This window comes from Convolutriloba macropyga, chromosome 9 (assembly GCF_964194025.1).
Source record: "Convolutriloba macropyga chromosome 9, txConMacr16.3, whole genome shotgun sequence".
Lineage (NCBI taxonomy): Eukaryota > Metazoa > Xenacoelomorpha > Acoela > Convolutidae > Convolutriloba > Convolutriloba macropyga.
Genome location: NC_134476.1, coordinates 676630 through 700869, shown reverse-complemented (window position 1 = coordinate 700869; position 24240 = coordinate 676630). Strand labels below are relative to the sequence as shown.

Sequence of the window (24240 nt, the reverse complement as noted above, 5' to 3'; positions counted from 1 at the left end):
AAGTGTGCAATACCCAAATCACACTTGAAGCCTTGAACTGACACCAGCTGGTTGTTGAGAGACCTATTCAGCGTGCAAGCAGTGGCAGTGTGCGCAACCGAAGTCTTTTTGATATCACATTTGTGCCAGGCAATGATTTAGATCACCTTTACATCTTACAGAAATAATGGTAAAGCCATTTTTTGTTTTTTTTTTCACGTTTTAGAAAGCAAATTTTCATTTGAGCAATAAATTGAATATGACATCCTAGAGATACAGTGAATACCCACACCAATGGTTTGCATATATAAACTTTGTGTTTAAAAATTTGCAGATACCTATCCTACATATTTACCCAACACATCTCGATCCAGGTCACCACAGCCCAAATATATTAAGTTCTACAGTTGATCCAAAATCAGTGCCGCGCAATTTGTGATGGATGTCGTGCTTGTATTGCAGTCTTCATGTTATCCAACAGATTGGTTTGTTTCTGAGTTTTGTCTCCTTTACCTATCTTGAGGTTTGCTTTTATTGGAGGAATTGCGACATTTAACTGGAAATAACTATCGCTTTCCTCTCCTCCTTCTCCTTCTTTAACTCCTTTTTCATCCTCATTTTTATCCTCATTTTCATCCTCATTTTCATACTCTTTTTCATCCTGAACTTTCTCCTCGTAGTCGTGGATATCTGCGTAGTTTTGTAAACTTCCGCAGTGTTTGTTGAACTGGCAAATAATGAAGGTGGCTTCAGCAAAGTTACAAGGTACTGTGTTAAGAGCTCTATTTTCAATTACCCAGGTCGAGGTGTCACCGCTAAAAATCGCTAAAAGATGTAAGATTTGCGGTGAATTTGAGTACGTTGAATGCGGTGACAAAAAACATTGAAGCGGTGAAAGAAAATGTTTCACAGCTAAAAGCAGAGTGCGGTGAAAAAAAATTTCACCGCTAAAAATGCAAACCTTACGAATGTTCACCGCTAATATCAACACTTATCTGAAATTCACAGAAAATATAATTGAAGTACTTGACAGATGCCGCAGTGGAATAAAAGGTTGGTGGCATGCAGGAGGTGAGAGCTTCCAACCCGTGTACGACCATTATTAACTCAGTAAAACTGTAGTCCGTATCTGTTTCAATTCAACAACGTATAAGTATACATTCAAAGCATAACAACGTGTCAGCATTAGCGATGATCGTAGCAACAAGTGAAAGCTTAGACGGCAAGGTTTTTTCGATGCTCTTTTACTGGTTTTTTGTCTGATGTTATTGACGTAAAATCAGTTCGTATTCAATCGGCAATTGTCTAGAAAACCTAAAAATATTAAGCCGAAAACCAGCCTAATCGATACATATCATGGTTATATTTACTTAAAATTAGGTTAAATGAACTTTTTCGGAACTTTCTACGTATTTTAGAACGTATTTAAATCTTATTTGGAACGATTTATATGCACATTTGAATACTCGATTCTGATTGGCTAATAATATCTCGCTTACTTATTTACTTCGTAACATCCTCCGGCCCGGAAGAAGATGTTGGGAAAACTGGTACAAGTTTTACAAGCGGGCGGACGAGTGAACCGGTCGACGTACGTAAAACGGCGGAGCGCGCGACGCTATCGGAGCCGTAACGGAGTTCCACAATCCGAGCGGTTGGGTAGTAACCCCTAGGGTTGGTTTCTTCAACTATGCAAACCAAGTCACCGGTCTTAAGATGTTGCTCGGCAGGCGTCTGCCACTTAGAGCGTCGGGTCAGTGTCGGTACGTACTCTCTGATCCAACGGAACCAGATCGCATTAGCGTACGACTGCGCACGGGCGTAGCGTTTACGGTGGTCAAGCTCATTATTGCCGACAACAGACGGAATACCGGTAGAGTATTCTCCTAAAAGAAAGTGGTTGGGCGTTAAAGCGTTCAAATCGCACGGATCGGCGCTTACGGGTGTTAAAGGACGCGAATTGAGGGCATTCTCCACGAGACAAAAGGTAGTATGCAGTACCTCATCCGTGAGGCGACGCGTGCCAAGAATAGTGTACAACACGCGTTTGAAGCTGCGTACCAACCTCTCCCAGATACCACCTTGATGTGGTGCACTGGGTGGATTGAACCTCCACTTTATACCTTTGTGAGCGAGCTCAGCTGCAATGTTGACAACGTTCCACTTTTCAATGCTTTCTCGGAGTTCTTTCTCCGCCCCAATAAAGTTAGTGCCATTGTCCGACCAAATCATGGCAGGTGTACCCCTACGTGACACAAACCGCTCAACTCCCATAACACAAGAACTGGTGTCCATGGATGTAACTATCTCGACATGGACAGCGCGAGTAGTGAGACAGGTGAAGAGGAAGTACCACCTTTTCTCAGTAGTTCGGCGGACAGTAACATAGAATGGCCCAAAGTAGTCAACGCCAGTGTTCGTGAAGGGAGGAGACTGGTAAGCAAGTCTCTCCTTAGGTAAGTCAGACATGATTGGTTGCATAGTTACAGCTTGGAATTCTCGTCATCTCAGGCAGTGTGCTTTGATGGAACGCAAGGATGATCTTAGTTTCAGTACTGTATATTGTTCCTGCACGATTGATCTTAGGTATTCAACGCCTTGATGAAAATGCTTTACGTGCGTGTGTTCAAGAAACAGTTTTACAAACGGATGACGTGCGTCTAAGATGATTGGGTATTTTACGTTAAACCCAACTTCAACTAACCGCTTGGTGCGGCCCGAGGAACGGATTAGCCCATTTGGACTAATAACCGGTGAATGTGGAGCAATTCGGCTACTCCGTTTAACGAATTTATTGTCAAGAAGATCTTTTCTTTCGGCTTTAAAAGACTCTCCTTGCACCAAGTATTGTAGATGACGCTCGCCTTCGTCAAGCTCAGTAGGGTCAGTAATGCTACCATCGGGGTTACGGTAGCCGGCATGTTTCGGCAGAAGCCGGAGAACGTATGCGGCAATGCGCAAGTACTTTTGATAAGAACTAAACATATCAAATGGGAATAACGACGGAACGGGAGTTGTCTGTTTTTTAACAGATGTGGCGAGAGAAACTGTATCTTCTATAATGACTGCTTGGTTGACGCCAAGTTTGATGTTATTAATGACGTCTTTGTTCGGCACGAAAGGGAAACTTGAGTTAGTTAAGAAATGTGGACCATTGACCCAACTGCTTAGTTGCAAAACCTCAGCGGACATTCCACGCGTGCCAGCGTCAGCTGGATTATCCTTAGTTGCGACGTGGTTCCATTGGTCAATGCTGGTATACTCCAAAATTTCACAAACGCGGTTTGCAACAAAGATTGGTTGCTTTTCATTAGAGTTTATCCACTGAAGAACGGTCGTGCTGTCTGTCCACATGAATACTTAGTTAACAGTTACAGTAAGTGCCTGAATAATTTCGTTCTTCAGCCGAGCGGCAAGTAGAGCTGCTTGCAATTCCAGTTTAGGGACAGTCATTGCTTTCATTGGCGCCACGCTCGCTTTCCCCAAAACAAACGCAAGCTCTGTTTTTATCTTGCCCGTAGGGGTTGTTACTCGGGCTCGAAGAAATGCGACGGCACTAAAAATATCCTGGGAACTGTCACCGAACATATGCAACTCTGTATTATGAAAGGGTCCACTAAAGTAACTTCGAGGAATTTTGATGTTTTCAAGCACTCCAGTCAGCACTCCAGACCAAAAATCTTTGAACCATGTCCTGTGGGAGCTCGTCATCCCATTGCTGTCCTGTGACACGCCAGATGTCTTTTAAGAGCAATCGCGCACCGACGGTAAACGGTGCGACAAGGCCAATGGGGTCAAAGACTTTCGAGACAAGACTTAGGACCAAGCGTTGCGTGAGGGACTTGGTGATAGCGCAGCTTGTACCCCTACTCACTACAAAAGTGTCATTAGTGTGATCCCACTTTAACCCTAGCACATGCGATGAATCCTCCTGACATGAAACAATAACCTTGGGCTCAGTAGATTGAGGCGAACCATCAATTCGATCAGCCAGATTTTGCACATTGCTTACAAACTTTGTAAGCTTGAACCCACCTAAATGGAGAAGATGTACCAATTCCTTCGATCTATTGATGGCTTTCTCAGGAGACTCCATTGAGTCAAGTTAATCGTCCATGTAGAAGTTTTCAAGGACGGCTTTTGCAGCTTCGGGGTAAAACTTGGCATTGTCTCTCGCAGTGCCTTGTAATGCATAGTTGGCGCATGTGGGCGAGTCTTTAGCCCCGAATATATGGCGCGTATATTGATACACTACAACGTTAGTTGTGGGGTCCTCCCGCCACAGAAAGCGAAGTGATGGTTGATCTGATGGTAATACACCAACCTGTAGAAACATTCCCTCGATGTCGGCAGAGACGGCATATGGATGTTGTCGGAAGCGAAGAAGTACGTAAATAAGGTTTTGGAGCAGATCAGGGCCAGTGAGCAAAGATTTATTCAGTGAGGCGCCATGAAACTTTGCTGCTCCATTGAGCACCCTACGCACCTTACCCGGTTTGTTCGGGTTTAAAACCGGATGGTGGGGTAGGTACCACTCTTTATGGGACCGGTTCTCAACCTTGTGAGCGTCCGGAACCTCAATTACATACCCCTTATTTAGGTCTTCCTTGATGGTACTAGTATACTTCTCTCTGAGGTCTACATCCTTGGCCAAACGTTTTTCGAGCGATTTTTGTTGCACAAGGGAGGAGAAGTAATTATTTGGGAGCTGAATGTTGTCTGCTGCCCACAGCATTCCGACATCGTATCTCAGGCCATTGTGTATGGTGGTACTCTCAAGGATCTCGTGAGCCCTTGCGTCTGCTGCAGATCTGGAGTCGACCTGCTTGTTTGCCCCGAATGATTCAATGTCGTACCATGACTTTACTTGACTTGCTAACTCATTGTCATGTTCGATATTCACTTTAAAGCACGTTGAGGTTAAACAGGAACTTGATGGTAACGGACCGCTTAAGACCCAACCTATGGGTAAGCGTACGGCAACGGGTGAACGCTTCTCATCGGCAGAGAAGTATTCTAACGGGCGGATGGCATATTAGACATCTTGTCCGAGTATCATCTCAATGTCTTTATAGGAATATGTCACGGGATCAAGGACTGCTAAGTGTGGGTAAGTCTCTTGCAGGGCCTGTACATTAATTATATCTGAGCCGACGTTCAGACTCTCCTTAACGAAAGGGTTGATGGTAAATTGTTCGAAATCTTGATGTTCTCTTGGTTTCACAGTAACTTCAACAATCCTAGTGTCAACTACTTCTTCGGTATTAATACCCTTGACAGTTAGCTTTAGTGCTTTACCGTGCAAACCGAGTCTATCTGCGAGACTACCGGCCACCCAAGAGTTACTGCAGGCGGTATCACACAAAACTAAAGCCTTGGTATCTGAACCGGACGATTGACCAACTGCAATTCCGTTACCTGAAGGAGCCCCTTTACATCAGTAACAGATGACATTGTTGTGGTCCTATTAGACGGCTGTTGACTAGTAATTGCTTTACTTTGAAATGTGTTGCCAGAAGACTGGATAGTATTGGAATTTGTCGACTGTTTTGTTGGGAAAAACCTATCTGCTCCATGCAATAGTGTGTTATGCGAACTATTGCACCCTTCTGCTCGACACTTTCTTGGTTGAGGGCACTGGCGGAATGTGTGCGTGTCCCGTAAGCACGAAAAGCAAAGTTTGTTATCCGCCACCAACTTAGCTCTCTGGGTTGGAGTCTTTTCCTTGAAAACTCGACACTCCCATAGCCGGTGGTTACCATTGCATACAATGCATCGAAAGTAAGTATTTGTGGAAGCAGATGGCATTTGCTTCTTTGTTTCCCTTTGTTGCGAATTTGATGCAAACACTTTTGAAGCTGTTTTGGTCTTGGTTACTGAAGTGATGTTCTCTTCAGGTTTGGCCTTGGTTGCGCTTTGTTTCATAAGATCATGGGCCTCAGCCTTTTCTTTAAGCCAATCGTTAAAATCAAGGAGGGTGGGCTTAACCCAGTGCTTCTTAACCGTAAACAGTGACCATGACTCTTTCATGTTTGGTGGTAACTTCTGTACCACTTGGTTAAGTAGGGAAGCGCTCTTCAAATCAGCATCATATGATAACGACTTGAAAACCCCAACGAGACTGGATATTGCAGCAGAATAGTTTATGATGTTATCACTATTGTGCATTTTAAGAGGTGGAAAACTGCTTAGTTTATCCAAGTGTGCACTTACGACTGCCTGTGGCTGGCCAAATTTACGTTCCAAAGTCCTTAGTGCATCCTTGTACATTAAACCACGGTAAGCAAACTCGGCAATTGCAATCTTTGCTTTACCGGTGACGAGTGTTTTAAGGTACGTCAATTTAACGTCATCAGTGATTGGCTGCGAGTCGATTGCGCTTTTGAATTGACCATACCACTCATGCCACTTTAATGGGTCGCCATTAAACTCTGCAAGTTTCCACTCGGGCAAAGGGTCGTTTCTCTTGCTTGTTATTGCATCAGCTAATTCCCTAATCAATGACGCATTGTCCGGTATCGGAGGGGCAGGTGCAGACACCTGCGGACCGCTCCAACTCAACGGAGTGGGCCCAACATAGGGGTATGTTGGCTGAAAAACCGGAGTGGCTAGACCAGGTACAACATTAGTAGTCGCGATCAGGTTTTCCTGCTGCGCGCCTAACGGTGATTGCATATCAATCAAAGGGGGCGAATTGTGTTAAATTCGTGGTGGAACATAAGTGCTTGATGGTGCGATATGGGCGTGTACATTTGGGGGCAGACTATTCACGGTGGTTGTGTTTTGATTGACTATTGACGGTCTGTGCTGTGGAAACCGCCAATGACTCATATTTGGCACAAAGTTCTGGCCAAGAGGGATATTGGGCATAGTTAGGAAAGGAGGAGCAACAGAACGTATTATTTTGTTTACTCGGTTATTATTATTTTGAAAAGTGTTGTAGACGGGAGGTTGATTGATCTTTTGGGTCTGTAGAATGGGAGCAGTGACGTTAGGTGCAAATACTGGGTTCGGAATCGGAAGGACGTTAGGCTGAGCGGGTTCGGAGTTGTGCTGTTGAATGTTTGGACTTGGGCCGTTGGGTGCAGGGGAACGTTGATTGTGGGGGCTGGATGATTTGTCGGAAAAGGAGAAAGAGTGGCGTTTGGTGCTCGGGGGACAAAATTAATTTGTTGTCGGGAGCATATTCGCTGGGCCAAATTATTCTTCGGCAGACTTGATGTTTCAGGTCCCCTGGATTGTGCGTGTGGAAAAAACTCGGATGTATTATTTTGATTTTCTTGTGGTGCGAACGTCTGTGGTGGAATGGGCTGTTGAATGGGCGGTGAAGAAGCCCCTGGGGCGTGTACAGAAGGTGGCTGACTATCCGCGGTTCCTTGGTTAGTTATGGTTGGAAGCGCCACGCCTTGCTGGCCTGTTTGATCCATTTGCGCCCTTAGGTGCGCCTGGTACAACGCCTGTGTGTTAGCAGCAGCCAAAAAGTTTTCAGGTGGAGTATAATAAGGATCGAGTTGCTGTAAAGTCTCATGGCTTAAAATGTAATTGCCTCGACAATTTTTTGGAATAGAATGCCTTGAAATTTCAGTGTTCTGATCTTCCACTGTTTTGCCGTTGCTGTGGCTAGGACATTCTGGAGGGTCAATCATAACATCTGGTTCACTATTTTTCTCATTGTTAAAACTTAAAGCAAGTGAGGTGTTGATCCAGTCCTGGACAGCCTTTTCACTTCTCATTGAGCTTCTAGCACTTGCAGTTGATTCAGATTGGCTACCTTTAGAAACGGCGTTCAGCAATTCAAATTCTTGCAGAGTTGCCTCTGCCAACCGTTTCCTGTTGCTTTCCTCCAGTTCATCTATTTCCATTTGTTTTTTCTGTTTAGCAAGGCGAATGGCTGCCTCGTTCTGTTTTTCAATTTCTTCGCGCTTCATTTTAGCAATTACGTAATCATGTTTACGCTGACTAGATGTTTTTGACGAGGTCATAATTGAGGGAAGTCTAGAACGAATGGAAGCCCTTGGTTCCTGGAACTCACTCACTTTATCATCAGCAGTGTTGATGTAGTTTCGTGCTGAAGTGAGTATCTTGTCATTCCTAGTTGTCATTGCTTCCAAGTAAGACTCTAATGAAGGCACAAGTGCACTTGGATCCTCTGTTTTTCCAGCAAATGCAATCAGGTCCTCATTTTTGTCTACAACAGTCATAAATGCTTCGTTGCACTTTGTTACTAGGCGTTCAACTTTCACTCGCCTATTTTGACTATTTATACAATGAAGAATATCTTCATGTATGGTAAGACTCTAATGAAGGCACAAGTGCACTTGGATCCTCTGTTTTTCCAGCAAATGCAATCAGGTCCTCATTTTTGTCTACAACAGTCATAAATGCTTCGCTGCACTTTGTTACTAGGCGTTCAACTTTCACTCGCCTATTTTGACTATTTATACAATGAAGAATATCTTCATGTATGGCATGCAATTCAGCCTCACGTTTTGACCTGGCAGCGTACAACTTTTTGACTTTTTGATCAAGACTATTAGACATTACGACGTTTTTATTTCCAAATACAAGCAAAACTACCACTGCACACGGTTATCTATTATATGCACACTCCAAACAAATCAAACCCACGCGAATTAAACCCAATGCAAAAGACACCAAACACAGCACACTGTAGACAGTCTGTAAAACAAACCGCCCAAAGAGCAGAAAATGTCGTCGAGCACCCAGTGCCCGACCAAAACAGAAGTGCACCGCTGAACGCTATGCGCTCAACGCAGAGGGAGACAAAGGACAAACGGGAAGTCGAGCGAGGAACGCGCGACGAAACGGAAATGTGACGGACGGGAAGTCGGACGAGCAACGGGAACGGAACAAACGAGAAGTCGAGCGAGCAGTGCGCGACGGAACGGAAACGGGACGTGCGGGAAAGCGGGTGAAAAACGCGCAACGCAACGAAACGGGACGGTGGGAAAGAACGGGCGGGAAATGAGGTTGGAAAGAACTACGTTAGCAGACCACAGCAAAAACTCAACCAAACAACCTAGCCGTAACTCCAGAACAAACTTAAGTCACACCCTAGGAAGAAGGAGAGAAGCTACTGCAAGACAATCTAATATAGTTCATTATGGGGCTATAACGACAAATTTAACGACAAACTAGTTTACGGCAATGCAGTAGTACACTGGAAGAATGAAAAGGTACAGAAATTTACTAGCCGTAACTCCAGAATAAACTTAAGTCACATCCTATCAAAACCCAAACCAAAACAAACAGCATACTAACGGTATTAAACAAACTACGGCAAAATTGAATAAACTACAATAGTGTCTTTGTAGACTAAGATAGTTGGAAAAGTCAAGAAACAACCCAGCCGTAACTCGAGAATAAACTTAAGTCACACCCTAGAAGGCAACAAGACCAAACCAACTAGCAATCATACAGGTACACACAAACATAAAGCAGCAAAATCAATATACTACAACAGGAAGGCTAGTAAATTAGTAAAGTTGAAAAGTCAAAAGACAATCCAGCCGTAACTCGAGAATAAACTGAAGTCACACCCTAGAAAGTTGTAAGACCTAAACAACAAACCAGCATACTAGCATACTCAACATACTACATCAAAAATAACAACATACAACATCACATATGACAACATACTACATCAAAATCCAGAAACGTAGACGGAGAAAACGAAAAGCAAAGTCTTGGGAGAGCGACGTTATTGAAAAAAAAACCGGAACACGGAGAATTGAAAAGTTAAAGGACGAAAAGGACGAGGACGAAACGGTACATAAACGAGCGACGAAAAAAAATTATCAATATATTCGATCATTTTTTTTGTAGGCCGGAGGTTGTGAAAATTTTCACAACTTTTTCTGTGTAACGAGTTTCGCTCAATTAACGAACCTTCTTGTAGGAAAATTGATTTTTTGACAAATTTGTCAAAATTTTATGCATTTGTCCAATTTTTTTCAAATTTTGGTCAATTTTTGCAAATTCTTGATTACGGAACGGTAATCCATTAAACTGGACGATTTTAATCTCAAGAATACGGTTTATCAATATTCGGTATTGATTTTCTAAAAGCTTTTAGAAATGCCTCAAAATTGACCAAAAATTTTTTCAATATTGAACAATTTAGCATTATTTTCTATCAATTTCCTCTATATCAGAAGTTGTTTTTGATATACGAACTGACTGTATCAATTTTTTTTGAATTTTTGTTAAATCTACCAAAAATTTCCAAAATCGATGTTTTTTCTTCCCAAAATTATGTTTGCGGGGGCCCCCTTTCTAATTTTTTTTCTACAAAGATTAGTTTATTTTTACTAACCCATGTGATATTGAAAACAAATAAATCGGGTTGGGTTCCTTGCCGTCTAAATATTAATTTGCATTATGAAATTACTACAAAAATTATCAATGTCTGTTTTGCTTTTGTCTTACAGTTTTGAAGTTCAACATACACCCTGAACATCTGTCACAAATAGACCTTCCTTAAATTTTTTTTTCGTTGTCCATTCATAATTTTGTCCAACTGTCCCATTGCTCATTGATCCACGTGATTTGTCCAATTGATTGTATCCAAAAACATGGACCAGTTTTTGATCCAAAACATCTGTTAATTTGATAAGATCCAAAACATCTTCCAATTTGATAAGGGCACTCTCTAGATCCAAATTATGGCCGTGTTCTGCCCGTCTGAGTTTGTTCTCGGCATCCTCCACTCAAGTTAACATCTTTCGACGGAATGAGTTTATCATAACAATTTAATAATAGTTTCTTCCGCAAACTAAAGGTGGATCAGTAAGGAGCGGCACCAATATTAACTCAGTAAAACTGTAGTCCGTATCTGTTTCAATTCAACAACGTATAAGTATACATTCAAAGCATAACAACGTGTCAGCATTAGCGATGATCGTAGCAACAAGTGAAAGCTTAGACGGCAAGGTTTTTTCGATGCTCTTTTACTGGTTTTTTGTCTGATGTTATTGACGTAAAATCAGTTCGTATTCAATCGGCAATTGTCTAGAAAACCTAAAAATATTAAGCCGAAAACCAGCTTAATCGATACATATCATGGTTATATTTACTTAAAATTAGGTTAAATGAACTTTTTCGGAACTTTCTACGTATTTTAGAACGTATTTAAATCTTATTTGGAACGATTTATATGCACATTTGAATACTCGATTCTGATTGGCTAATAATATCTCGCTTACTTATTTACTTCGTAACAACCATTTCGTTTATGTAAGAAGTCCGGTGAATGCGGTAAAAAAAACTTTTCACCGCTAGAAACCGCAAATCTAACAAAAGTTCACCGCATTCAACGGTAAAAGATGCGGTGGCTTTGCGCTGAAAGAAGTGTTTTTCGCCGCTATGCACCGCTAATCTACATTATTTTTTGACAAAATCTCGACCCGGGTACTCTGGATTCAACACACCACTCGCCAGTTTCTTTGTAGTTCAATGGTTCATTCACTTCCCACCTGTCATCCCCTCTATCCACATTGATACAAGTTGTGATACTGTGGAACTCCATATTCCCCTTGTCCTTGCATCCAAACTCAGTACGTGACTCTGCAAATCCGACAAAGTATCTCATTCCACTCATTTGGCTGAAGTGACCATCTAGAGCCAGCATTTCGCCCTTGTTGTTCGGCTCAAATACGGTGCTGTTTCTGAAATTCAAATTCCCAAATCTGTTTCTAGAGCCACCCCTGTCGACTCTTCTTGGCAACCATATCCAAGAGCCATATCTGGCTCCATACCCGGTTTGAGATGTCAGCACCGTTTCAGCGCATTATTTTGTAAGAAATGCGCTGAATGTGCTAAAATTATGTAAGAAATGAGTTGAATGCGCTGAAATGCGCTGAAATGATCTGAATCGCGCTGACTTTTCAAATTTTTCAGCGCAAAAATCTTACATAAATTTGCGCTGAAATGCGCTGAAAAATTATAAAAAATGTATTCAAATATCATCGCATTTCAGTAAAAAAATTCAGCGGAATTAAATGCTTTTTGACACCGCTTCTTAAATTGCTAACCATTTAAACTGCTCTGACATCAACGATAATTTTTTTCTAGAAAATGCGCTGAAAAGCGCTGAAAATATGTAAGCAATGCGCTGACTTTTCAGCGCACTTCTTATATATTTTCTGCGCATTTCTTCCTAAACTGTCTATTAATACAAAATCCAAATAAATGTGAAGAAATGCAGGAATCAATGGCGCAGTGGATAGAATGATGGCTACGTCAGCGGAGATCAGGGTTCGATTCTCAGTGATACTGATTTTTTTAAAACTCAGTGGTTTTCAGCGGGTTTCTCGCAAAGTTTCAGCTCATTTCAGCGCATTTCAGCGCATTTTAGCGCACTTTTATTTTAGGTCTCTGCGCTGAACTTTTTGAAAATTCAGCGCATTTCAGCGCATTTCTTGCATAATTCTTCTCGACCCGGGTACTCGCCATACAACATTTTCGTTGCATGATCTTGCCATAAAAATACCTCCTAAATTAATTGACTTTGGCCTGTAATGTTTATAGAACCAGTAAAAAAGACCTTTTTTGGCAAAAAACTTCAATGCCTAAAAACTATAACTACAATGTAGTCAGTACATATTAAATTATTGTATCGGATTTTTAATCCATATTGATTTCTTGTGCGCGCTAAAAGAATAACATTGCAAATTGAACATATTCACAAAACAATTTGAGGTAATGCTCAATTTTCTTTAATGTTTGATATAAATGAGCATTTATAGGTATTAATTGGCTTCAGAGAAAATCAAACTCTAGCTATCTATTTCGACTTACTCATTTATTTAGTGTCCAGCTTTTTATATGATATTGTACGTTAGGGTCTTTTGCCTGGTCGCAACGTGATACAGGGGAATCACATATATGACCCCTTACCGAATAAAATATTCAAAAACAAAAATTTTTAAAGATTTATGCAAAATAGCAATTACGATTCTTGGCTGCTACTGAGTGAAAAAATTTAAGTTAGATTACGCTAAAGATCTAAATCTTAAAATCTTTTTAGTGCTGATGATAGCACTAAAATTATGTTCTGCTCAAAAATTAGATTGTTACATCTCTGTTTTAAAGAGTTCATAAGCTTTTATTTTTCAAAGTTCTCAAACTAAGATCTGGTGATCAGCCTCACTGGCCCGTGATTATCAAGCCAGAACAACCGAACAAATGGTAACAACCGAAAAGAACTCAGTCAAAATACTAAAGGACTTCCTAAATTATGCCATTCTAATTTCTTTCAAATCGCAACGCCTTCTCCTGGTTAAATCTGTCGGCCAATTAGCATGTCATCTACTTTGTTTGTCGGCTATTGCTCCTAATTTTTATGCCAACAGGTTTATGTCTCCAAATTTTATTCCGATAACAAAATTTTGAAAAACATTTATGGCAGAATTATCCATCTAAATTTTTTAAAATCAATTCGAAGGGTAACCTTTAAGAAAAAAGCTTCAAATAGAGAAAAATGTTATTCATTTTTTTCAATTTTTTTTTACAATAATTGGTTTTAAAATCCACTTCCTAGATCATTTCATCTAGAAATACTGCAGTCTTTCTTATGAACAGATTTCTTGGATGCCAGCACTTGCCAGCAATTACAAAAAAATAACGGCACTTTTTCAAAAACAACCAAAAATGTGGTTTGACGAGAGAAAAAGTTAGTAAGCCAGACCCATAATCCACAATTTTTTCCGAACAAAACTGGTTCAATTTATTTACAAAATTGTTCCAGTACAGATAATTGCATAATATATATCCCGTTCTCCCAGCATTTGCACATAATTTCCAAAGATGGCAATATTTGCAGTAAGAAAAGAAAACGTAGGAAGAGGGAGTGATGTGATTCCCATTTGATTAGCATGCACTTGCCAATTTGGACAAAAACAAGTTCTTGTGAGATAAAATTTCAGCAAGATGTTTTAAAGCAAATACTTATTTTACTGGTTACACGAAAAATTGAATGATGATGGGCTATCTTGATGTTGGCATGTTCGTCAAATAAGGCTTCTTTTTAACAATTCGTCATGAATTTTGTTCATGTAATGTTGTCTTATTTGGCAACACTTTTTCCAAGAAATTCATGAACAAAGGTTCGAGACACTTGATTCAATTTTGCGGAAAGTGGTTTAGTTGGTTTCGTTTCATTTTCGAATGCATCTGATTTAATTATCGGTAAATTTCAGGACTTTCAATTTGCAGCAAATTTAAATTTGATATATTTGATTTTTTTCGAAAGATTTTTTTTTGTTTTGAGTTGCATTACTGTTTATTACACCCGGACTGTTACATCATCGGTTACCCTCCTTGGCAGGCCAAGAAGAGGTAAGAGAGGTTTGTAATTTATCCATTACTATCTAAGTCTTAAATCATTACCCCCCCGCTCTCATGCTAGCCCATTGCTGCCCAAAAAGATGTAATTGTTTTGAGATGCTCTTTCCTGGAAAAAAATTCTCATTACAGCTCAATTCTTACATAATTTCGCCCCTCTGACAAAAGTACCAACTCACCCTACATCAAATAAACCGGTTAGTTGCCCAATTGTTTTTCACTTGGTTACCCCTCTTAATAATTTACCCCCTAACTCCAACACCATTTTAACAGCCCAGTTACTACATCATTTTGCCCTCTCTGAAAAAACTACCCCCCTTTTTTACATCAGTTTAATTCAAGTTTGCAGCCCAATTCTTACACACTTTTACACGTCATCCCGAACAAATTGCCCCCCTCAATGTTACATCCATTTACTACTCTTGGCAGCCCAATTCTGACAACGTTTTACCTGTCTAAAAAATTACCCCTAACTCTTACAACATTCCAAGTCATAAATTTTGACGAAATCCTCGAGCAGGGATTTCAATTTCACTGCAGATAATCAAAATCATTTGTAATTTTAAGAAGATTTACTCGGAAAATTACCCATATAATTTGTGTCGCTCCAGATGAACTCAGCCTGCTTACCAACAATATATCGTTAATGGCGATAAGCTTTTAACTCTCTTCGATTTAATTTCAGCAACTATTCAGCCTCATTTTAAGGAGGCAATTCCTCAAAAATCAACCAATTGCACGACTTTCTCCCAAGGCAATTTTGTAAGGGAGCATTGGATCCCACTTTTACATCAGGGATGAACTCCTCAAGTTTTCCTCAAATTGTAATTTCACGATTTATGGGGACAATTTATCAACACACTCCCCAAAGCAACAAAATCAAGCCCACACAAACATCACATTTTTCCCGGTGAGGTAATTTTTCAAAAAATCTGCATTGTAGCACATTGCAGTCCACTGTTAATCACGAATTCTATCGGGGACTAAATTCGTCAAAGCTCCCGCCATTGCAACCCAAGCATCCACTCCTACACGACAATTTTGGGCAGGGGAGTAATTCCTCAAAAATGTCCCATCACAATGTACATCGAAGTTACAGCCTAATGGAGCCAACTCTTACACCGCATTTTTGACCGGGCGCTAATTCGTCAAAAGTCCTCCAGCACAAGTAGTTATCTCTTATATCGAAAATTTGGTTAGGGGAAATTGCTCAGAAGTCCTCTCATTGCAGCCTACTCTTACATTGGAATTTTGCTCCTTGGCTAGTTCCGCAAAAGTCCCCCCATCATAGCACCCCGCAACCAAGCACTTTTGAGACTTTTATCAGGGTCATATTTCCTCAAAATTCCTAGCGTTGCAGTCCATTGAATTTTACTCTTATATGGCAAATTTTATCAGGGGAGTAATTTCTTAAAATTGTTCCAACACATTGTACATCGCAATTACAGCTCATTGGAGCCGACACTTACATCATTGTTGTTGTAAGGGGAATTATTCCTCAAAAACCTCACATTGCAGCCCAAGGCATTCCGCCCCTACGTTAAAATTTTGGCTATTGTGTAAATCCTCAGAAATCCTCTCATTGCATTACAATGCGGCTGACTTTTATATCGCATTTTTGGTCAGGGGCATCCCATTGCAACAAGCTCTTACATGACGATTTTGGTCGGGGTGTAATTTCTCAAAGTTGTTCGCTTACAATGTATATCCCAATTACAGCTCATTGTAGCCGACACTTACATCACTATTCGGGATAGGGGCTAATTCCTAAAAAGTTTTCACATTGCAGCCCAAGGCAGCCCACTCTTACATAAAAACTTTGGCTAGGATCTAATTAATGAAAATTCTTCCCATTGAATTACAATGCGGCCTACTTTTACAACGAAAATTTGGTCAGGGAATAATTCCTCAACATATGTCCCATTTTAGCAAATTGCAGTCCACTGTTACATTAAGTGTTATATCTGGCTCTTAAAAACTCAAAATTGCTTCCGTTGCAGCCCATTGCATTCCATTCTTGCAAGAAGATTTTGGACAGGGGAAAAATTTATCAAAATTGTTCCGTCACAAGGTACATCGCAATACAGATAATCGGAGCCAACACTTACATTCTTTTTTTGGTCAGGGGGATAGATCCTAAAAAGATCTGACACTGCAGCCCAAGGCAGCCCGCTCTTACAACAAAATTTTGGCTAGGTTGTAATTCCTCAGAAGTCTTCTCCTTGCATTACAATACGGCTCACTCTTAAATCGCATGTTTTGACAGGGGTTAATTCTCTAAATGTTCTTCCATTGTATCAGATTGCAGCTCGCTGTTACCTGAAAATTTTATCAAGGTCTTATCAACTCAAAATTACTACCGTTCCAACGATTGCATCCAACTCCTATAAGACAATTTTGGTCAGGGGAGTAATTTCTCAAAATTGTTCCATCACAATGTAAATGGCAGTTATAGCTCATCGGAGCCAATACTAACATCTTTTTTCTGGTCAGGGGGATAATTCTACAAAAATTCTGACATAAGAGCCCAATGCAACCCGCTCTTACATCAAAATTTTGGCTAATATATAATTCCTGAAAAATCCTCTCTTTGCAATACAATGCGGCCTACTCTTACATGGCAATTTTGTTCAGAGGCTGATTCCTCAAATTTCGTCTCATTGTAGAAAATTGCAGCCCACTGTTACATAAAGTGTTATGTCAGGCTCTTAATAACTCAACATTACTATCGTTGCAGCCCATTGCATTCCATTCTTGCATGAAGATATTGGACAGGGGAGTAATTTATCAAAATTGTTCCGTCAAAAGGTACATCGCAATACAGATAATCGGAGCCAACACTTACATTCTTTTTTTAGTCAGGGGGATAGACACTAAAAAGATCTGAAACTGCAGCCCAAGGCAGCCCGCTCCTACAAAAAAATTTTGGCTAATATATAATTCCTGAGAAGTCCTCACTTTGCTATACAATGCGGCCTAATCTTACATGGCAATTTTGGTCAGAGGCTAATTCCTCAAAGTTCGTCTAATTGTAGCAAATTGCAGCCCACTGATACATAAAGTGTTATGTCAGGCTCTTAATAACTCAACATTACTATCGTTGCAGCCCATTGCACTCCATTCTTGCATCAATATATTGGACAGGGGAGGAACTTATCAAAATTGCTCCGTCACAAGGTACATCGCAATACAGATAATCGGAATAATCGGAGCCAACACTTACATTCTTTTTTTGGTCAGCGGGATAGATCCTAAAAAGATCTGGCACTGCAGCCCAAGGCAGCCCGCTCCTACAACAAAATTTTGGCTAGGGTGTAATTCCTCAGAAGTCTCTTTCCTTGCAATACAAAACGGCTCACTCTTACATCGTTTTTTTTGACAGGGGCTAATTCCCCAAATGTGCTTCCATTGTATCACATTGCAGTCCGCTGTTACATAAAAATTTTATCAAGGTCTTATCAACTCAAAATTACTACCGTTCCAACGATTGCATCTCACTCTTATAAGACAATTTTGGTCAGGGGAGTAATTTCTCAAAACTGTTCCATCACAATGTAAATGGCAATTATAGCTCATCGGAGCCAATACTTACATCTTTATTCTGGTCAAGGGGAATTTTCTACAAAAATTCTGACATAAGAAAACAATGCAGCCCGCTCTTACATCAAAAATTTGGCTAATATATATTTCCTGAAAAGTCCTATCTTTGCTATACAATGCGGCCTACTCTTACATGGCAATTTTGGTCAGAGGCTATTTCCTCAAAGTTTGTCTCATTGTAGCAAACTGCAGCCCACTGTTACATAAACTGTTATGTCAGGCTCTTAATAACTCAACACTACTATTGTTGCAGCCCATTGCATTCCATTATTGCATGAAGATTTTGGACAGGGGAGTTATTTTTCCAAATTGTTCCGTCACAAGGTACATCGCAATACAGATAACCGGAGCCAACACTTACATTCTTTTTTGGTCAGAGGACAGATCCTAAAAAGATCTGACACTGCAGCCCGAGGCAGCCCGCTCGGACATCAAAATTTTGGCTCATATATAAATCCTGAAAAGTCCTCTTTTTGCTATACAATGCGGCCTACTCTTACATGGCAATTTTGGTCAGAGGCTAATTCATCAAAGTTCGTCTCATTGTAGCAAATTGCAGCCCACTGTTACATAAAGTGTTATGTCAGGCTCTTAATAACTCAACATTACTATCGTTGCAGCCCATTGCATTCCATTCTTGCATGAAGATATTGGACAGGGTAGTAATTTATCAAAATTTTTCCGTCACAAGGTACATCGCAATACCGACAATCGGAGCCAACACTTACATTCTTTTTTTGGTCAGGGGGATAGATTCTAAAAATATCTGACACTGCAGCCCAATGCAGCCCACTCTTAAAACAAAATTTTCGCTAGGGTGTAATTCCTCAGAAGTCTTCTCCTTGCCTTACAATACGGCTCACTCTTACATCGCTTTTTTGACAGGGGTTAATTCCCCAAATGTGCTTCCATTGTATCACATTGCAGCCCGCTGTTACATAAAAATTTTATCAAGGTCTTATCAACTCAAAATTACTACCGTTCCAACGATTGCATCCCACTCTTATAAGTCAATTTTGGTCACAGGAGTAATTTCTCAAAATTGTTCCATCACAATGTAAATGGCATTTATAGCTCATCGGAGCCAATACTAACATCTTTATTCTGGTCAGGGGGATAATTCTACAAAAATTCTGACATAAGAGCCCAATGCAGCCCGCTCTTACATCAAAATTTTGGCTAATTTATAATTCCTGAAAAATACTCTCTTTGCTATACAATGCGGCCTACTCTTACATGGCAATTTTGGTCAGAGGCTGATTCCTCAAAGTTCGTCTAATTGTAGCAAGTTGCAGCCCACTGTTACATAAAGTGTTATGTCAGGCTCTTAATAACTCAACATTACTATCGTTGCAGCCCATTGCATTCCATTCTTGCGTGAATAAATTGGACAGGGGTGCAATTTATCAAAATTGTTCCGTCACAAGGTACATCGCAATACAGATAATCGGAGCCAACACTTACATTCTTTTTTTGGTCAGGGGGATAGATCCTAAAAAGATCTGACACCGCAGCCCAAGGCAGCCCGCTCTTACAACAAAATTTTGGCTAGGGTGTAATTCCTCAGAAGTCTTCTCCTTGCATTACAATACGGCTCACCCTTACATCGCTTTTTTTGACAGGGATTAATTCCCCAAATGTTCCCCCATTGTATCACATTGCAGCCCACTATTACATAAACATTTTATCAGGGTCTTATAAACTCAAAATTACTACCGTTGCAGCCCATTGCATTCCTCTCTTAAAAGACGATTTTGATCAATTTCTCAAAATGGTTCCCTTACAAAGTACATCGCAATTGCGGCTCAGTGGAGCCGACCCTTACATCACTCTTCCGGTCAGTGTCTAATTCCTCAAAAGTGCTGACATTGCAGTCCAAGGCAGCCCCATCTTACGTTGAAATTTTGGCTAAACTCCTCAAAAGTACTCTCATTACATTACTATGCGGCCTACTCCTACTTCACAATTTGGGTCCGAGACTAATTCCTTAAAGGTCGTCCCCTTGTAGCAAATTGCAGCCTACTGTCACAAACTGTTATATCACGGTCTTCCCGGGTCGAGAAAAAATTGGAAAAATATGTAAGATAAGCGGTGAAAAGTTAGTTTTTTTCACCGCAATTTTTGTACATAATTTTGCGGTGAAATGCGGTGAATGCGGTGAAGTTATGTAAGTTCACCGCTAGAGTAAGCGGTGATCTTACAAATATTCACCACAATTCACCACAATTCTCCGCTAAAATATGTAATTTCACCGCCCTTACAAGGGTCCGAACCTCTCACCTGAATGTCATACACTTTTTCTTCCACTGCGCCATCTCTCACTAACTTCTAATTGTTTTGTTTTGAATATAAATCAAATTCACTCTATTTTATGTAAAACATGCGTTGTGAATTTTTGTAAGATTTGCGATTTTTAGCGGTGAAATTACATATTTTAGCGCTGAAATGTGGTTTTTTTGAAAGTTCACCGCTTACTCTAGTGGTGAAATTATATCAATTCACCGCATCGAAAAAAGTTTCAAAAAGATGTAGGATTAAGGGGTAGTTTTAGAGTGATGGTAAATCTAATTCACTCCCCATTAATGTCACCGCACTCTTTGCTGATCTCACACAAATTTATCATTTTTTCGAAGCGGTTAATTTATGTAAGTTCACCACTAATTGAGCGGTGAATTTATGTAATTTTACCGCATTCACCGCTTATCTTAAATAATTTGGACACATCGGAGCCAATACTAACATCTTTATTCTGGTCAGGGGGATAATTCTACAAAAATTCTGACATAAGAGCCCAATGCAGCCCGCTCTTACATCAAAATTTTGGCTAATTTATAATTCCTGAAAAATACTCTCTTTGCTATACTATGCGGCCTACTCTTACATGGCAATTTTGGTCAGAGGCTGATTCCTCAAAGTTCGTCTAATTGTAGCAAGTTGCAGCCCACTGTTACATAAAGTGTTATGTCAGGCTCTTAATAACTCAACATTACTATCGTTGCAGCCCATTGCATTCCATTCTTGCATGAATAAATTGGACAGGGGAGCAATTTATCAAAATTGTTCCGTCACAAGGTACATCGCAATACAGATAATCGGAGCCAACACTTACATTCTTTTTTTGGTCAGGGGGATAGATCCTAAAAAGATCTGACACCGCAGCCCAAGGCAGCCCGCTCTTACAACAAAATTTTGGCTAGGGTGTAATTCCTCAGAAGTCTTCTCCTTGCATTACAATACGGCTCACCCTTACATCGCTTTTTTTGACAGGGATTAATTCCCCAAATGTTCCCCCATTATATCACATTGCAGCCCACTATTACATAAACATTTTATCAGGGTCTTATAAACTCAAAATTACTACCGTTGCAGCCCATTGCATTCCTCTCTTAAAAGACGATTTTGATCAATTTCTCAAAATGGTTCCCTTACAAAGTACATCGCAATTGCGGCTCAGTGGAGCCGACCCTTACATCACTCTTCCGGTCAGTGTCTAATTCCTCAAAAGTGCTGACATTGCAGTCCAAGGCAGCCCCATCTTTCGTTGAAATTTTGGCTAAACTCCTCAAAAGTACTCTCATTACATTACTATGCGGCCTACTCCTACTTCACAATTTGGGTCCGAGACTAATTCCTTAAAGGTCGTCCCCTTGTAGCAAATTGCAGCCTACTGTCACAAACTGTTATATCACGGTCTTCCCGGGTCGAGAAAAAATTGGAAAAATATGTAAGATAAGCGGTGAAAAGTTAGTTTTTTTCACCGCAATTTTTGTACATAATTTTGCGGTGAAATGCGGTGAATGCGGTGAAGTTATGTAAGTTCACCGCTAGAGTAAGCGGTGATCTTACAAATATTCACCACAATTCACCACAATTCTCCGCTAAAATATGTAATTTCACCGCCCTTACAAGGGTCCGAACCTCTCACCTGAATGTCATACACTTTTTCTTCCACTGCGCCATCTCTCACTAACTTCTAATTGTTTTGTTTTGAATATAAATCAAATTCACTCTATTTTATGTAAAACATGCGTTGTGAATTTTTGTAAGATTTGCGATTTTTAGCGGTGAAATTACATATTTTAGCGCTGAAATGTGGTTTTTTTGAAAGTTCACCGCTTACTCTAGTGGTGAAATTATATCAATTCACCGCATCGAAAAAAGTTTCAAAAAGATGTAGGATTAAGGGGTAGTTTTAGAGTGATGGTAAATCTAATTCACTCCCCATTAATGTCACCGCACTCTTTGCTGATCTCACACAAATTTATCATTTTTTCGAAGCGGTTAATTTATGTAAGTTCACCACTAATTGAGCGGTGAATTTATGTAATTTTACCGCATTCACCGCTTATCTTAAATAATTTGGACACATCGGAGCCAATACTAACATCTTTATTCTGGTCAGGGGGATAATTCTACAAAAATTCTGACATAAGAGCCCAATGCAGCCCGCTCTTACATCAAAATTTTGGCTAATTTATAATTCCTGAAAAATACTCTCTTTGCTATACTATGCGGCCTACTCTTACATGGCAATTTTGGTCAGAGGCTGATTCCTCAAAGTTCGTCTAATTGTAGCAAGTTGCAGCCCACTGTTACATAAAGTGTTATGTCAGGCTCTTAATAACTCAACATTACTATCGTTGCAGCCCATTGCATTCCATTCTTGCATGAATAAATTGGACAGGGGAGCAATTTATCAAAATTGTTCCGTCACAAGGTACATCGCAATACAGATAATCGGAGCCAACACTTACATTCTTTTTTTGGTCAGGGGGATAGATCCTAAAAAGATCTGACACCGCAGCCCAAGGCAGCCCGCTCTTACAACAAAATTTTGGCTAGGGTGTAATTCCTCAGAAGTCTTCTCCTTGCATTACAATACGGCTCACCCTTACATCGCTTTTTTTGACAGGGATTAATTCCCCAAATGTTCCCCCATTATATCACATTGCAGCCCACTATTACATAAACATTTTATCAGGGTCTTATAAACTCAAAATTACTACCGTTGCAGCCCATTGCATTCCTCTCTTAAAAGACGATTTTGATCAATTTCTCAAAATGGTTCCCTTACAAAGTACATCGCAATTGCGGCTCAGTGGAGCCGACCCTTACATCACTCTTCCGGTCAGTGTCTAATTCCTCAAAAGTGCTGACATTGCAGTCCAAGGCAGCCCCATCTTTCGTTGAAATTTTGGCTAAACTCCTCAAAAGTACTCTCATTACATTACTATGCGGCCTACTCCTACTTCACAATTTGGGTCCGAGACTAATTCCTTAAAGGTCGTCCCCTTGTAGCAAATTGCAGCCTACTGTCACAAACTGTTATATCACGGTCTTCCCGGGTCGAGAAAAAATTGGAAAAATATGTAAGATAAGCGGTGAAAAGTTAGTTTTTTTCACCGCAATTTTTGTACATAATTTTGCGGTGAAATGCGGTGAATGCGGTGAAGTTATGTAAGTTCACCCCTAGAGTAAGCGGTGATCTTACAAATATTCACCACAATTCACCACAATTCTCCAGCTAAAATATGTAATTTCACCGCCCTTACAAGGGTCCGAACCTCTCACCCGAATGTCATACACTTTTTCTTCCACTGCGCCATCTCTCACTAACTTCTAATTGTTTTGTTTTGAATATAAATCAAATTCACTCTACTTTATGTAAAACATGCGTTGTGAATTTTTGTAAGATTTGCGATTTTTAGCGGTGAAATTACATATTTTAGCGGTGAAATATGGTTTTTTGAAAGTTCACCGCTTACTCTAGTGGTGAAATTATATCAATTCACCGCATCGAAAAAAGTTTCAAAAAGATGTAGGATTAAGGGGTAGTTTTAGAGTGATGGTAAATCTAATTCACTCCGCATTAATGTCACCGCACTCTTTGCTGATCTCACACAAATTTATCATTTTTTCGAAGCGGTTAATTTATGTAAGTTCACCACTAATTGAGCGGTGAATTTATGTAATTTTACCGCATACACCGCTTATCTTAAATAATTTGGACACTTTTTTTCGAAGCAGTGAATTTATGTAATTTCACCGCTAAATTCAACGGTGAAATTATGTAATTTCACCGCTACCAAGTGATAAAGGTTTTCTTCACTGCATTCACCGCCTAATTTATGTAATTTCACCGCATTCATCGCTTATCTTACAAAAGATTCCTCATTCACCGCTTATCTTACATAATTTTGCACTGAATGGCGGTTACACCTCGGCCCGGGTTATCAACTCAGAACTACTACGGTTACATCCCATTGCATCCCACTCAAACATGACGATTTTGGTCAG

The 24240-nt window shown here is 40.2% G+C and overlaps 1 protein-coding gene across 1 annotated transcript in view; it reads right to left on the bottom strand.

Annotated features, from left to right (window-relative positions):
- Positions 1-338: 338 nt before the first annotated feature.
- Positions 339-24240, bottom strand: part of LOC142345916 (uncharacterized) — a 45724-nt gene continuing 21822 nt past the window's right edge. Inside the window, exons 3-4 of the mRNA XM_075398366.1 lie at positions 11406-11666; positions 339-761 (exon numbers count right to left, since the gene is read on the bottom strand). Coding sequence (XP_075254481.1) covers positions 398-761; positions 11406-11666 — 625 coding nt within the window. The 3' untranslated portion in view covers positions 339-397. The remainder of the gene's footprint in view (positions 762-11405; positions 11667-24240) is intronic.